At 40.3% G+C, this 12,888-nt stretch overlaps 1 protein-coding gene across 3 annotated transcripts in view; it reads right to left on the reverse strand.

Annotated features, from left to right (window-relative positions):
- Positions 1 to 12,888, reverse strand: part of WWP2 (WW domain containing E3 ubiquitin protein ligase 2) — a 124,272-nt gene that overhangs the window by 94,658 nt on the left and 16,726 nt on the right. For all 3 annotated transcript variants that reach the window (XM_079800535.1, XM_079800534.1, XM_079800536.1), the window contains exons 3-4: positions 6,267 to 6,414; positions 5,816 to 5,937 (exon numbers count right to left, since the gene is read on the reverse strand). In XM_079800535.1, coding sequence (XP_079656661.1) covers positions 5,816 to 5,937; positions 6,267 to 6,414 — 270 coding nt within the window. The remainder of the gene's footprint in view (positions 1 to 5,815; positions 5,938 to 6,266; positions 6,415 to 12,888) is intronic.

Raw genomic sequence — 12,888 nt, forward strand, 5'->3', positions numbered from 1 at the left:
AGTGAGAAAAGTAAAAGCATTTTTAAATGAGAATGCTATTTAAAATCTTTACACTGCTGAAACCGGTTTGGCTCAGTGGATAGAGCGTCGGCCTGCGGACTGGAAGGTCCCAGGTTCGATTCCGGTCAAGGGCATGTACCTTGGTTGCGGGCACATCCCCAGTAGGGGGTGTGCAGGAGGCAGCTGGTCAATGTTTCTCTCTCATTGACGTTTCTAGCTCTCTATCCCTCTCCCTTCCTCCCTGTAAAAATCAATAAAATATATTTTTAAAATCTTTACACTAATAAATTTGAAAATCTCATAAAATAATTTTCTCAGGATATATGAATTAACAAAATTGATGCAAGATGAATCAGAAAAGTTGAACAAACCAAATCATTATGGGGAAAAATACTGAAAAAGTCATCAAAGAATCATTTCAAAGAAAGCTGCCAGACCCAGTTGGTTTTATGGGTGAGCTCCTTCCTGTACTCATGGAACAGATAATTCCCATGTTATACAGTCTGTTCTCGAAGTTGGAAAGCACTTTAACTTACTGTATAAAATTAGCTTAACCTCAATTCCAAAGCCGACAAAAATAGTACAAAACTACAGACAAACGTCATTTATGAATATAGATGGAAAGCCCCCAAATATAATATTAACAAGCAATTCTAACAAAACTTTCAAGAAATAACCTAGCATGAGCACTTAAGTGTATTCTAGAAATTCTAAAATTGTTACTATTAGAAAATTAATAAAACAAATGGAAGGAAGAAAAATCACATAATTATCCCAATGGTTGCTTAAAAGATATTTGCTAAAAATTCAACCCCTTTCCTGATTTTTAAAGGAAAAACAGTGATTAATGAACCAAGAAGATAGGTTACTAACACCCAGAGGAGAGTCACTAGAAGCACGGTTATTAGACATGGCCATACACCCACTCCATCACCACTAAAACAGGAAAGTGTACACAAAGCAACTCACAAGAAAAAGAAGTATAATTATCAAGATGAGCAAAATTATCAGTCTTAGAAACCACATAAATATCTCCCAAGAAAAGTCAAAAGAAACTATTTAAACCTGTATTAAGGATTCAGCAACTGATAGAATATAAAAGAAAATGCAGAAACTAATAGTTGTATACTAGAAACAGCAGGTTAGAAGACCTAATAGGAAAAGATACCATTAAAAGTAATAGCAAAATTACTTTTAAAATTAAAAGAGTCTATCTAAAGATAACTTCAAAATGATTTGAATGAATTTAAAGACATCTGTGTTCCCTGGGTACGAAGAATCAGTATGGAAATTCTCCATAAAAGAATTTTTTAAATGATAAGATTCTAATAAAACCTCAAGGGATTTGAGGGGAAGAAAGTAGAAAGAGGGGAAACTTGAGAAAATAATTTAGTTCATGTTTTGCAAATAAAAGAAGGAGGAAGATTTTGAAAAGAAGAGAAACTTGAACTGTCAGAGATTAAAACATTTATAATATTACAATAGCTAAGATGGAGAGATTTTAAAACAACAAATGAAATGGAAAATCCATATACAGGCCCAAATATAAATACGTTTTTAATATATGCTGAAGATACCAAATCAAATCAAAGGGGAAATAGAAGGATTACTCAATAAGCAATAATAAAGCTATCAGTTAACTATTTGGGAAAACTTAAATAGATCCCTACTCACACTGTGCACAAAAAATAAATTTGTTTGGATGAAGAATAAAATGGTGAAAAAATAAAAATCATAAGGAACTAGAAAAAAATAGAGGTGACTATTTACCTGATCTCAGAATGGGAAAAGACTTTCAAAGCATAAAAGAAAAGGTTGAAAATACAAAGAGTGACAGATTCAACTACAAAAACTTTAAAATATCTGTTTGGAAAAGGAAAATGAAAACCTAAAAAATTAAAATGAAAAACTAGAAAAATGTTTACAAATTATAAGACAAAGAATAATAGCCTTAATATATAAAGAGCTCAGCTCTGGCCAGGTAGCTCAGTTGGTTAGAGCATCGTCCCAATATGCCAAGGTTGTGAGATCGAGCCCCAGTCAGGGCACATATAAGAATCAACCAATGAACGCATAAGTAAGTGGGACAACAAATCAACGTTTCTCTCTCCCTTCTTCTCTCTAAGAATCAATTTTAAAAATAAAATAAAAACATATAAAGAGCTCTTTTAAGACTAACAGTGAAAACTACACAATTCAATATAAAAATGAATAACGGATAAGGCAATAAGCATACTTTAAAACACTGAATCACCTTCAATAAAGCAGAGAAAAGGTGGGGGGCCTTCACAGAAATAACAACCAAATGCAACAGGAGGATCCGGACCAAATCCATATTCAAGCAAACCAATTTTAAAACAACACTTTGAGACAAATCATAAAATCAAATATAAACTGGATAATAGGTGATAATAAAGAATTCATGATTGGTTAATATGATTGGTGTGATAATGGTATGATAATTATGTAAGAAAATGTCCTATTTTTAAGAGATGCATGCTAAAGAATCTAGGATAAAATATTGAGACATCTATAATTTACTTTAAAATACTACAGCCAAAAAAGAGATTGAGCAAACCTGACATAATGTTAATTATCAAATAGGCAATCTTACCTTATAATAGACAAATATGCAAATTGACCGTACCTTCGCTACACCCAAGCCACGCCCACCAACCACGCCCACCAGGAAACCGTTGCAGGGACGTTGGGGTGTGGCAGAGCCCAAGGCCGGGAAAGCCTCAGGCGTTCCCGGGCTTGGGTACCAGCAGGGAGCCTGCACAGATCGCAGGCAATGACCAGGGGTCGGCTCCTACGATCCGTAGCAGGGACGCTGGGTGCGGCACCAGCGGGGAGCCTGCACGGATCGCAGGAAACCACTGGGTTCGGCTCCTGTGATCCTTAGCAGGGATGTTGGGTGCGGCCAAGCCCAAGGCCACCTCCCGGGGCCAAGCCCCGACCCTGAAAGAAGGCAGAAGGCGGTGGCCACAGCCAAGGCCTGGGTCCCCAGTGCCGGCAGAAAACTGGTGCAGGCAGCCAGGTGAATGAAGGTCTATTGCACGAATCTTCGTGCAAACGGGCTACTAGTAAATAAATAAATCTTCAGTCATTTATCTCAAGTAAATGTTAAACAATGGGCAGAAAGAAAGATTTAAAAACTTTCAAGTCTATCATAGCTTTACTAGCTGCCCAGTGCACGTAAATCGTGCACTAGTGGGGGGGAAATCCCTCAGCCCGGCCTGTGCCTTCTCACAGTCCGGGACCCCTCAGGGGATGTCCGCCTGCTGACTTAGGCCCGATCCCCCTAAGCTGGCGGACAGCCATCCCTCTTGCAGTCCGGGGCTCTTGAAGTCAGGCACCCCTCGCTCCTTATCGCCCGCCTGCAGTCAGTCAATTTGCATATTAGCCTTTTATTATATAGGATTTGTGATTGTGAAATACTAGTACTGAAATCTATCCAAATGTTCAATTTTTCATACAGCCATCTAATAGACTACTACCAGGCAGTCATCAAAAACTGAATTTTGGAAGAAAAATTAAAGCTATTTTGATATATTTTATTGTGCAGCAGCTATGGAAAACAGTATGGTGGTTCCTCAAAAAAGTAAAAATGGAAATACACATTATCCAGTAATTCTACTTTGAGTATGTATGCAAAATAATTGAAAGCAGAGACTTAAGGGGATATTTGTACACCCATATTCATAACAGCACTATGTTATAGGCAAAAGGTAGAAGAAATCCAAGTGTCCTTGGATGGACGAATAAATAAAATGTGGTATATTCATACAATGGAATATTACTCAGCCTTTAAAAGGGAGATTCTGATATATGCTACAACATGAGTAAGCCTGGAGGACATTATGCTACGTGAAATAAGCCTGTCACAAAAAGGCAAATACTGTATGATTCCACTTATATGAGGTAACTGAAGTAGTTAGTCATAGAGACCGAAAGTAGAATAATAAGAGGTTGAGAAAAGGGAGGAAAAGGGGAATTGTTGTTTTTAATGGGTACAGAGTTTACATTTGGGAAGAAGAAAGAGTTCTGGAGATAGATGGTGGTGATGGCTGCCTGACAATATGAATGTACTTAATGCCACTGAACTTTACATTTAAGAACGGTTAGCCCTGGATGGTGTTGCTCAGCAGTTACAGGACCGGCTCCTATACCAAAAGGTCGCAGGTTCGATTCCTGGTCAAGGGCACCTATCTGGATTGTGGGTTCTCTCCCTGCCCCCAGTCAGGGCACATGTGGGAGGCAACCAGTCCATGCATCTCCTTCATATTGATGTTTCTCTCTCTTCCTCTCTCTTCCTCCTTCTTTCCCTCCTCCCGCCCTCCATTTCCCTCTCTCTGAAAATCAATGGAAAAAAATATCCTCATGTGAGGATTAACAACAACAAAAGAATGGTTAAGATGGTAAATTCGATGTTATGTATATTTTATAATTAAAAATAAATTAAGATACTTGATACCTTTTCAAGAGAAAAATACATGCTGCTATTATTTTATTATCTCAATTTTGATTGATGTCTTAAATATTAATATATATTTGCACACAGGAAAAAAGCTCAGAAGGGTATATATCAAAATGTTAATAATTATCACTACGTGCTGTGCTTACAGGAACGTTTTGTTTTCTTTGTGTGTCTGTGTGCTTTTCTGTAATTCCCAGGTTTTCTACATTTACTTTTATAATCAAAAGCAAAAGTATGTTGACCGGACAAGTGAAAAAGGAAAGAAAAGGACGCTGATCCAAATTCGAGAATGCTCACAATTCTATCTCCAAAAGATATAATACACTTGAGAACAAATCATAAAAGGCAGCCTAAAGTTTGGGAAAATAAAGACCAACTCAGAAGACAGAGCACCAGGGAGTTCCCTACAGAATTAAAATAGAGACATATTCCGGATTCCCTCAGCCCAGGTGGGTTCACCACGTCTCTGTGTGCCCAGCAGAAAGGAAAAGACCAAGGGAGCTTCAGACTCCACCCAAGTGGCCCGTCAGAAAGGACAGGCTCGGAAAGAAAGGACTGGAATCAATGCCGCGCTCTCCCTAGGGCTCCGCACGCCCCGCCCGCACACCTCTCTTCAGCTAAATCCACTTTCAGAAAACATTTTCTAGACAGCAGCCTTCAAGAGAAAAAGGAGCCTTTCTTCCTGTGGCATTCCCTCGCCACATATGGTACTGCTCTGAATAGAGGCTTTTATGAGGGAGGGTTCGGATACCACAGCCACGGTTATGCCACTGACCACAAACAACAATAAATAGATGTTAGGGTTTAGGTTTCCACGCAGCAGAGGCACCCTGAGTAATTATGCTAGAGCTTCCAGCAGATGTTTATTGAGTGCCTACTAAGCACAGGGCATATTTGTAACATCACACACACACACACACACACACACACACACACACGTGCACACACGTGCACACACGCAGCAGTTCCTTTGTTCTGTTCCAGGACTCAGACTAGGGCAGTGATGTGTAGGCTGGAGGCACTGGCCAGTCTGGTTCTACAGGTCCCATCTCCTGGACTGGGGAAAGAGAGGCAGAGGAAAAGCACTGATCCTTGCGAAGGATCAAGGGGACAAGTCACTGCATCCCACCACGACAGCTGCTGAAAAGGGGGCTGAGTTCTGCCTTCCTAAAACCCCACGGACAGCATCCGTGGGAGCAGAGTCACTGCAGGCCCTGGGCCTGGAGGAAACGACATCACCAGGTTTATCGGCAGGAAAAGAAGAGAGCCAGGCCTCCAATGCTTCTCCCCACACACGTAAATGAATCCCACCAGCCACCGCTTCACCATACGTACTTTTGCCCCCATTGTTCTTCAGGACATTGGAGAGGTTGACAGAGGCGGTGCCTAGCAGTTCATTTCTTAAGGTATGGCAGCTCCAGACCTTCAAATCTAAATGACTCTGGGCCGTGACATTCCTGGAAAACAAATAGTTGATTCATCACATCCAAGCAGATCAATCACTCTGATTGCCTTAGAAGAAAACAGGTATTGCTGACAACCCAAACAGAAAGATGTTCACATGATCCCTAATCCCCCAAAGCTGACCCTGTAGCCACCTAGCTAATAATGAACACTCTGTGAGCTCAATGATGTGGAAACACTTAAAGAGAGGCACCTCGGGTACCAAAGGCAGAAGACTTAGAGGCTCCATAGGACACCTGGGTCTCCCACCACAACCCCCCGGGAGCGCCTTCTCTCTTTCCCCCATGTCACTGCATTCAAAAGAGAAGGGACTTGCTCTTACAAAATGATGATCTCATTCCAGAGAAGCTCGGAGCTCCCGATTCGCTTCCCAGTCTTCTTGGTCTCACTGGGCAGTCCATCCACTGCCACTTCCACAAATGAGTTAATTCGATGTTGGCGACTGTGCACCTTGGGCTTTGCTGACACCACTGGACAGGAAAGAAAGAAAAAGTCCAGGATGAGGCAGAGGGCTCCCAGCTGCCCCCCTGTGGCAGATGGTCTCACTCTTTTTTGCTCTTTTGTTCAAAAAATAAATTTTTGGGTTTTTCCTGATTGTAAGAAAACTTCTTTTTAAAAATGTCAGGACAAACAAAAATATGAAACATAAGAAGCAAAAATCACTCCTAACCTAAAAACAAATGTTGGTAAATTCAGACTTTCCAAACTTTCTTCTTTTATGTCCCCAATTCTTCAAAAATTCTTCTCCTCCCAAAATCCATTTTAAAAGGCAGTAATACAAGCCCATTATAAGAATATGCCATAACTTAATTAACTATTCTTTCATTCATGAATAGATTGCTTCTAATTTTTTGCTCTGGGAAAATTACCATAAATGTATACACAGTATTTGCTTGCATTTCTGAGTATCCTTCCAAATCTATGAACATTTTTTTAAAGTTCCTAAAACTGCTTAATTCCTTTCTAAAAAGGGTAAATCTGTGTAGATGCCCATGAGCACTATAGAAAGATGTCCATCTCACCAAACACTGTATAACACTGAGTGCAATGTTTTTTCATTCTTTGCAAATATGACATGTTTAAGAAAATGCTATAAAGATAACAGCTAAGAATTAATGAGTACTTTTTACAGATACTATGCTAAGCACTTATCATCTACCTGAATCCTCACAATGAACCCATGAGGCAGGGAATACACCATCACCCCCATTTCACCAGGAGGAAACGGTTTGAGGAAGCCAGGTCACTGCCCCAGGCCACAGAGCCAGGAAGCTCTGAGCCAGGATGTGCAACTGGGCAGCCTGACTACACCATGTTTTGTGCCATTACCAGACTTTGCTTATTTGTTCTAATGCTTTCCTTAAATTACCAGTGAGACTGAATATTTTTTCCATGTGCTTGTTACCATCTGCATTTCCTCTTCATGTGGCAGCGTTTCTGATGTTCACTTGGCACCAGCAAGCCAGGGACTCAGAGAGCACAAGCTAAGCAAGAATCCGCCCCAGGCCAGACAAGCTCCTCTGAGAGCATATATTAGCCAAGAGAACTCCAGGTCATTAGGATGAAACACATCTAGATGTCTTTAATCCTATGCCCCAGATAAGAGCATATTACTGACATTCCTTACCTATGGTGGCAAGACTGTTCTCGCCTGAGCTCCCATCTGTCAAGGGTTAGCAAACCTCTCCCACCCAGACCCTTCTGAGAGGTGACCGTCCTGTAAGAGGCCACAATTTGGCAAAGGACAAACCCACCTCTGGGTTGTTTTAAGCAATAGCTCTCTTCTTCAGGCCCAAAAGGAGAGTAGAGAGAAATTCAAAGAACAACAACATCAAAAGTTGTGGCTAAGATTCAGGAGCAAAAAGGGATGGTACCAGGGGAAAAAAGGTTGGGGTCCTGGGAAATGGGGCCCAGGGTAGAAAAATGAAATGCTTTACACATTGATCAAGGCTAACTGAGGCCACCTGGTGGTGCAAGAATAGCTCTGCATGCAGGCCCTTACAAAACGGACTAATTATAGAGTCCTATAATTTTAAGCTAGACCGTTTCTTTGAAATCAGCAAGTTCAAAACCTTTATTTAATCATTTGACCAACTAAGATCCAGGAAGGTGAAATAACATATCCAAAATCATAGAACTAGTAAGAGCCAGAGCTAAGCCTAAATTCAAGTCTCCCAGCTCCCCGGCCAATTCTTTGAATTTTGCCATGATGTTTCCTTTTTTGTCCTCTAGCTTTTTCCCCTATGTGTTTTTCTATTTTTTTCCTTTTTTTTATTTTTACATAATTTCAGCAGAGTTTTTAGGAAAAGTGCAAGAACAATACAAAGAATTCCTATAAACTTTTTACCCAGTCACCAAATATTAACTTTATCTATTTGCTTGATTATTCGCTCTCTCCGCTGACTTCCCACACACACATACACATTTTCCCCCCTGAAACTCTGGGAGTGAGTTATAGATGCTGTACCCTTTACTCCTAAATACTTCAGTGTGTATTTCTAAGAACAAAGACATTTTTCTAATATAACCATGGTATAAATATCAACATGCGCAAATTTAACATTCCTTAATATTATTATCTACAGACCTTATTCAAATTTTGCCAATTGTCCTACCAAAGTCCACTATAGCACAAAAGGGAATTTTTTTTCTGTTCCAATCTAGAGTCACATTTTGCAGTTATTTTGAAGTTCCCAATCTATAGAAAGGTTGAAAAAAATAGAATAATTGTATGCTCTCCACCAATTATCATTTTGCCATACTTGCTTTATTTCCCTCTATGTGTGTGTTTATATCAGTGCTATTCAAGAGAACTTCTGTGATAATGAAAATATTCTACCTCGGCGCTGTCCAATGCATTGCCCTCTGATACATGTGGATATTGAGCACTTGAACTGTGGCTAGTGGGACTGAGGATTTGAATTGTAAATTTAATTAATTTATTTTAATGTAAATAGTTCTATGGGGCTATAGTGGCTACCCTATTGGACCGCACAGGATATAAATACATGATATTTATGTCTATAATTGTGTGTGTCTATATCTACACACTTTTTTGTGGTAAACCATGTGAAAGTAAATTGTAGATGTCATGAGAGATCAGCCCTAAATACCTTCCAGAATGCAACTCCTAAGTATAAAGACATCTTCCCACCTAAACACACATCACCGTCATTGTACCTAAGAAAATTCAGTTACCCGCTCTATCAATTCTAATATTCATTCCATACCTAAATTTCCTCAACTGTTCCAGTCATATTTTTATAGCTGTTTTTCCCCCAATCCAGGATCCAATCAAGATGAGCACACTGCATTTGGTTGTTGTCTCCTTAACCTTTTAAAAGCTGGAATGCTCTCCCTTCTTTTTCCATGACAATGACTTTAAGAGACTTCCACCAACTGTCATCTAGAATATGCCAAATTCTGCATTTTTCTGATTGTTTCCCTCATGATTAGATTCACATTGAACATTTTTGTCAAGAATACTACGTAGGTTACATTGTATACTTATGCACACACCCTGTTATCCTACTGGGGAAGCTAGGTTATCCCTTGGTTAATGGGGTCTGCCAGGTCTCTCCACTGTAAAGAAAGATTTTTTCCTCTAATTTATAATTAAGCAGCAGGTTGATGTGTTGCTTGTTTCTTTTTCTAAAAGACAAGCCAAAATAAAGGTATTGAGATACAGGCAAGTTTATCTAGAAAGTTTATTTACTGTGATGAAATGTAAATGCCAGTCTCTTCTACATGGAGTCACATCTTCACATAGGATTTCGTTCTTAAAGTCAACAAATAAGGCAAAAATCACATATGGCCAAAATTATACCCTTGAAAAGCTCTTAGGAAAGCACCAGAATAGAACCTGGCATTTTGTCTTTCAATAGGTTTCAAACAGCTGTTTGCTTTGCTGTGCTTTGTTTTCCATTGTTTCTTTTCTTTTTTAAAATATATGTTTATTGATTTCAGAGAGGAAGGAAGAGGGAGAGAGAGAGAAACATCAATGATGAGAGAGAATCATGGATCGGCTGCCTCCTGCAAGTCCCCCACTGGGGATCGAGCCCACAACCTGGGCACGTGCCCTTGACCGGAATCGAAACTGGGACCTTTCAGTTCGCAGGCCGTCGCTCTATCCACTGAGCCAAACCGGCTAGGGCTCCACTGTTTCTTAAGTAAAATATCAGATAAAACAGTTGGCTATGATTAAAGGCCTTGATGTATTTAAAAAATATATCTCAATACTCGAGGATTACACAACAAAAAGCACGAGGGTACAGAGGCAAAGAGAGGGAACAGCACAGTAACATCTCCTATACTACACTATAGGCCAGTGATGGACAACCTTTTGAGCTTGGTGTGTCAAACTTCGCCAAAAAACTGAGCATAACTTGGGTAGTGTGTCACATTGAGGAAAAAACATTATTTCGCGATATTTATAGTTTAAATAACATAAATGTATAATTGTTATATATAATTGTATTTAATAAACCTCAGCGGCCGCGTGTCATCAGAAATGGCTACGCGTGTCAGTGCTGACACACGTGTCATAGGTTCGCCATCACTGCGTGAAATGCACGGCAGGAAGAACCACCCGCTATTCAAACTGTCAGATCTTTCTTTCTCTTTCTCCCCCATCATTTTCCTGGATGGGAGTATCAAATCCTTATAGATTAAATGCATATATAATGAGACGCAACTATATTATCAAGTTAGCTCTTTCCACTCTAGTAAAAAACTTCACATTGAAGAAAGGCAACGGAGAAATCTGTTCCTGGATAATATGGACACAAAATAGAGACCTCAGGAGGTCACCAAGTCCCACGGAAGGCTTCTGTGTCAACGTAAGCTTGCTAATTATTAGGTAAGGTAGTAAAGGCTATAGTTCCCGGTTCAAAACCCTATCAGTTCACGTTCCTCCCCTTCTTCCTCAAAAGGGCTGGAGCAGCGCAGCAATGAGATGCCAAGGAAAAGAATTAAAATGTATCAAGACTATTTTAAAAATCAGTAACTCAATAAGAAAGAGGCAAAGAATATGAATAGGCAATCCACAGAAAATACAAATTTCCCTTAAATGTATGATAAAATGCTACACATCTCTATAATTAAAGAAATGCAAAATAAAACTATGCTGAGAAAACAACTTTCTACCAATCAGACTGGCAAAGAGAAAGTCTGACAACACACTGTGTTGGTAAAAATATGGGAAACAGGCACGCTCATACACTGCTGGAAGAGGATTCCTCCCAAGGAAGGCAACCCGGCTCTCAAAATTACAAAAACACATCCCCTCTGATGGATCCTGGGAGGGACATAAAAGAAACTGATAATTCTGGTTTCCTCCACGCAGGGGCACTGAGGGGCTGAAGGAGATTAAGAATGTTAGAGTACAGGAATACATTAAATAAATGAGTAACATTTACAACTCAAAAATAATAATGAAACATATTGACAAGAGATAGGAGTTTGCCTCGGGGATGACCATGCTGAGAAGTCTGAGCTCAGAAACTGAGTGCTGTTCCCCGACCCCTGGGCATCTCTCAGTCCGTGACTCCTCTGCAGAGCTAAATAAAGCTTCTGAAGCAACAGTCTTCCATTCGGGCAATTTTTACTGAGGGCCTACTATGTGTCAGGTACTGTTCTAGTCACTGAGGTATCAAAAGTAAACAAAACAGCCGAAACCGGTTTGGCTCAATGGATAGAGCGTTGGCCTGCGGACTGAAAGGTCCCAGGTTCGATTCCGGTCAAGGGCATGTACCTTGGTTGCGGGCACATCCCCGGTAGGGGGTGTGCAGGAGGCAGCTGGTCGATGTTTCTCTCTCATCGATGTTTCTAGCTCTCTATCCCTCTCCCTTCCTCTCTGTAAAAAATCAATAAAAATATTAAAAAAAAAAAAAAAGTAAACAAAACAGACAAAAAGTCCTGTCATCCTGATGCTTATTTTCTACTGAAGGAGACAGTCAATAAATGAAGTCCATAGAAATATGTATTGTGTTAAATAAGTGACAAGGGCTGAGAAGAAAAATACAAAGTAGGGAAGAGGATAGAAGTGAGGGGTGGGGGATGGCGGAGGCTTTGATGGGGAGATCAGGACAACCTGGTTGAAGAGGGTGACTTTTCTTTTTCCTTTTTATTTAATTTATTGGGGTGACACTGGTTAACAAAATTATATAGATTTCAGGTACACAATTCTAGAACAGGGTGATTTTTTGAGTACAGATCTAAAGAAAATAAGGAAGCCCAGTCAGTGTGGCTCAGTGGTTGAGTGGCAACCTATGAACCAGGAGGTCATAGTTGGATTCCCAGTCAGGGCACATGACGAGGCTGTGGGCTCAATCCCCAGTGTGTGGCATGCAGGAAGCAGCCAATCAATGATTCTCTCTCATCACTGATGTTTCTATCTCTCCCTCCCTCTCCCTTCCTCTCTGAAATCAATAAAAATATGTTTTAAAATAAAATAAAAAAATAACGAAAATAAGGAAGCAAGCTAATAGTATCCAGGCCAAAAGCATTTCATTCAGAGGGAACAGCAAGTGCAAAGGCCCAGAGGTAGGAATGTGCCTAATATAGTCAATGACTTGCAAAGAGGCCATGTATGGGGGTGGGGGAGGCCGGGTGGAGGTCAATGGGGGAAAAGGAGACATATATACTACTATTTGTAATACTTTAAACAATAATAAAAAAAAAAAGAGGCCATGTAGCTAGAGCTGAGTAAATGTGGAAGGGTAACAGGAGATGAGAAAAGGGGGGAGGGGGTGGTACATGTAAGTGAGATGGAAATACTTGATGTGTTTGAGAAGATGACTGACAACAGCTAGCTTACATTTTAGCAAGATCACTGGCTGCTGTGTGACCAACAGAATGAAAGACAGCAGAGGACAGAAGCAGGAAAGCTATGGCCTTAGCCCAGGGCTGAGATGATGGCAGCCTGTGGGATGGTGGGGAGGGTG

Source organism: Cnephaeus nilssonii (assembly GCF_951640355.1).
Source record: "Cnephaeus nilssonii genome assembly, chromosome: 20".
NCBI classification, from domain to species: Eukaryota; Metazoa; Chordata; class Mammalia; order Chiroptera; family Vespertilionidae; genus Cnephaeus; species Cnephaeus nilssonii.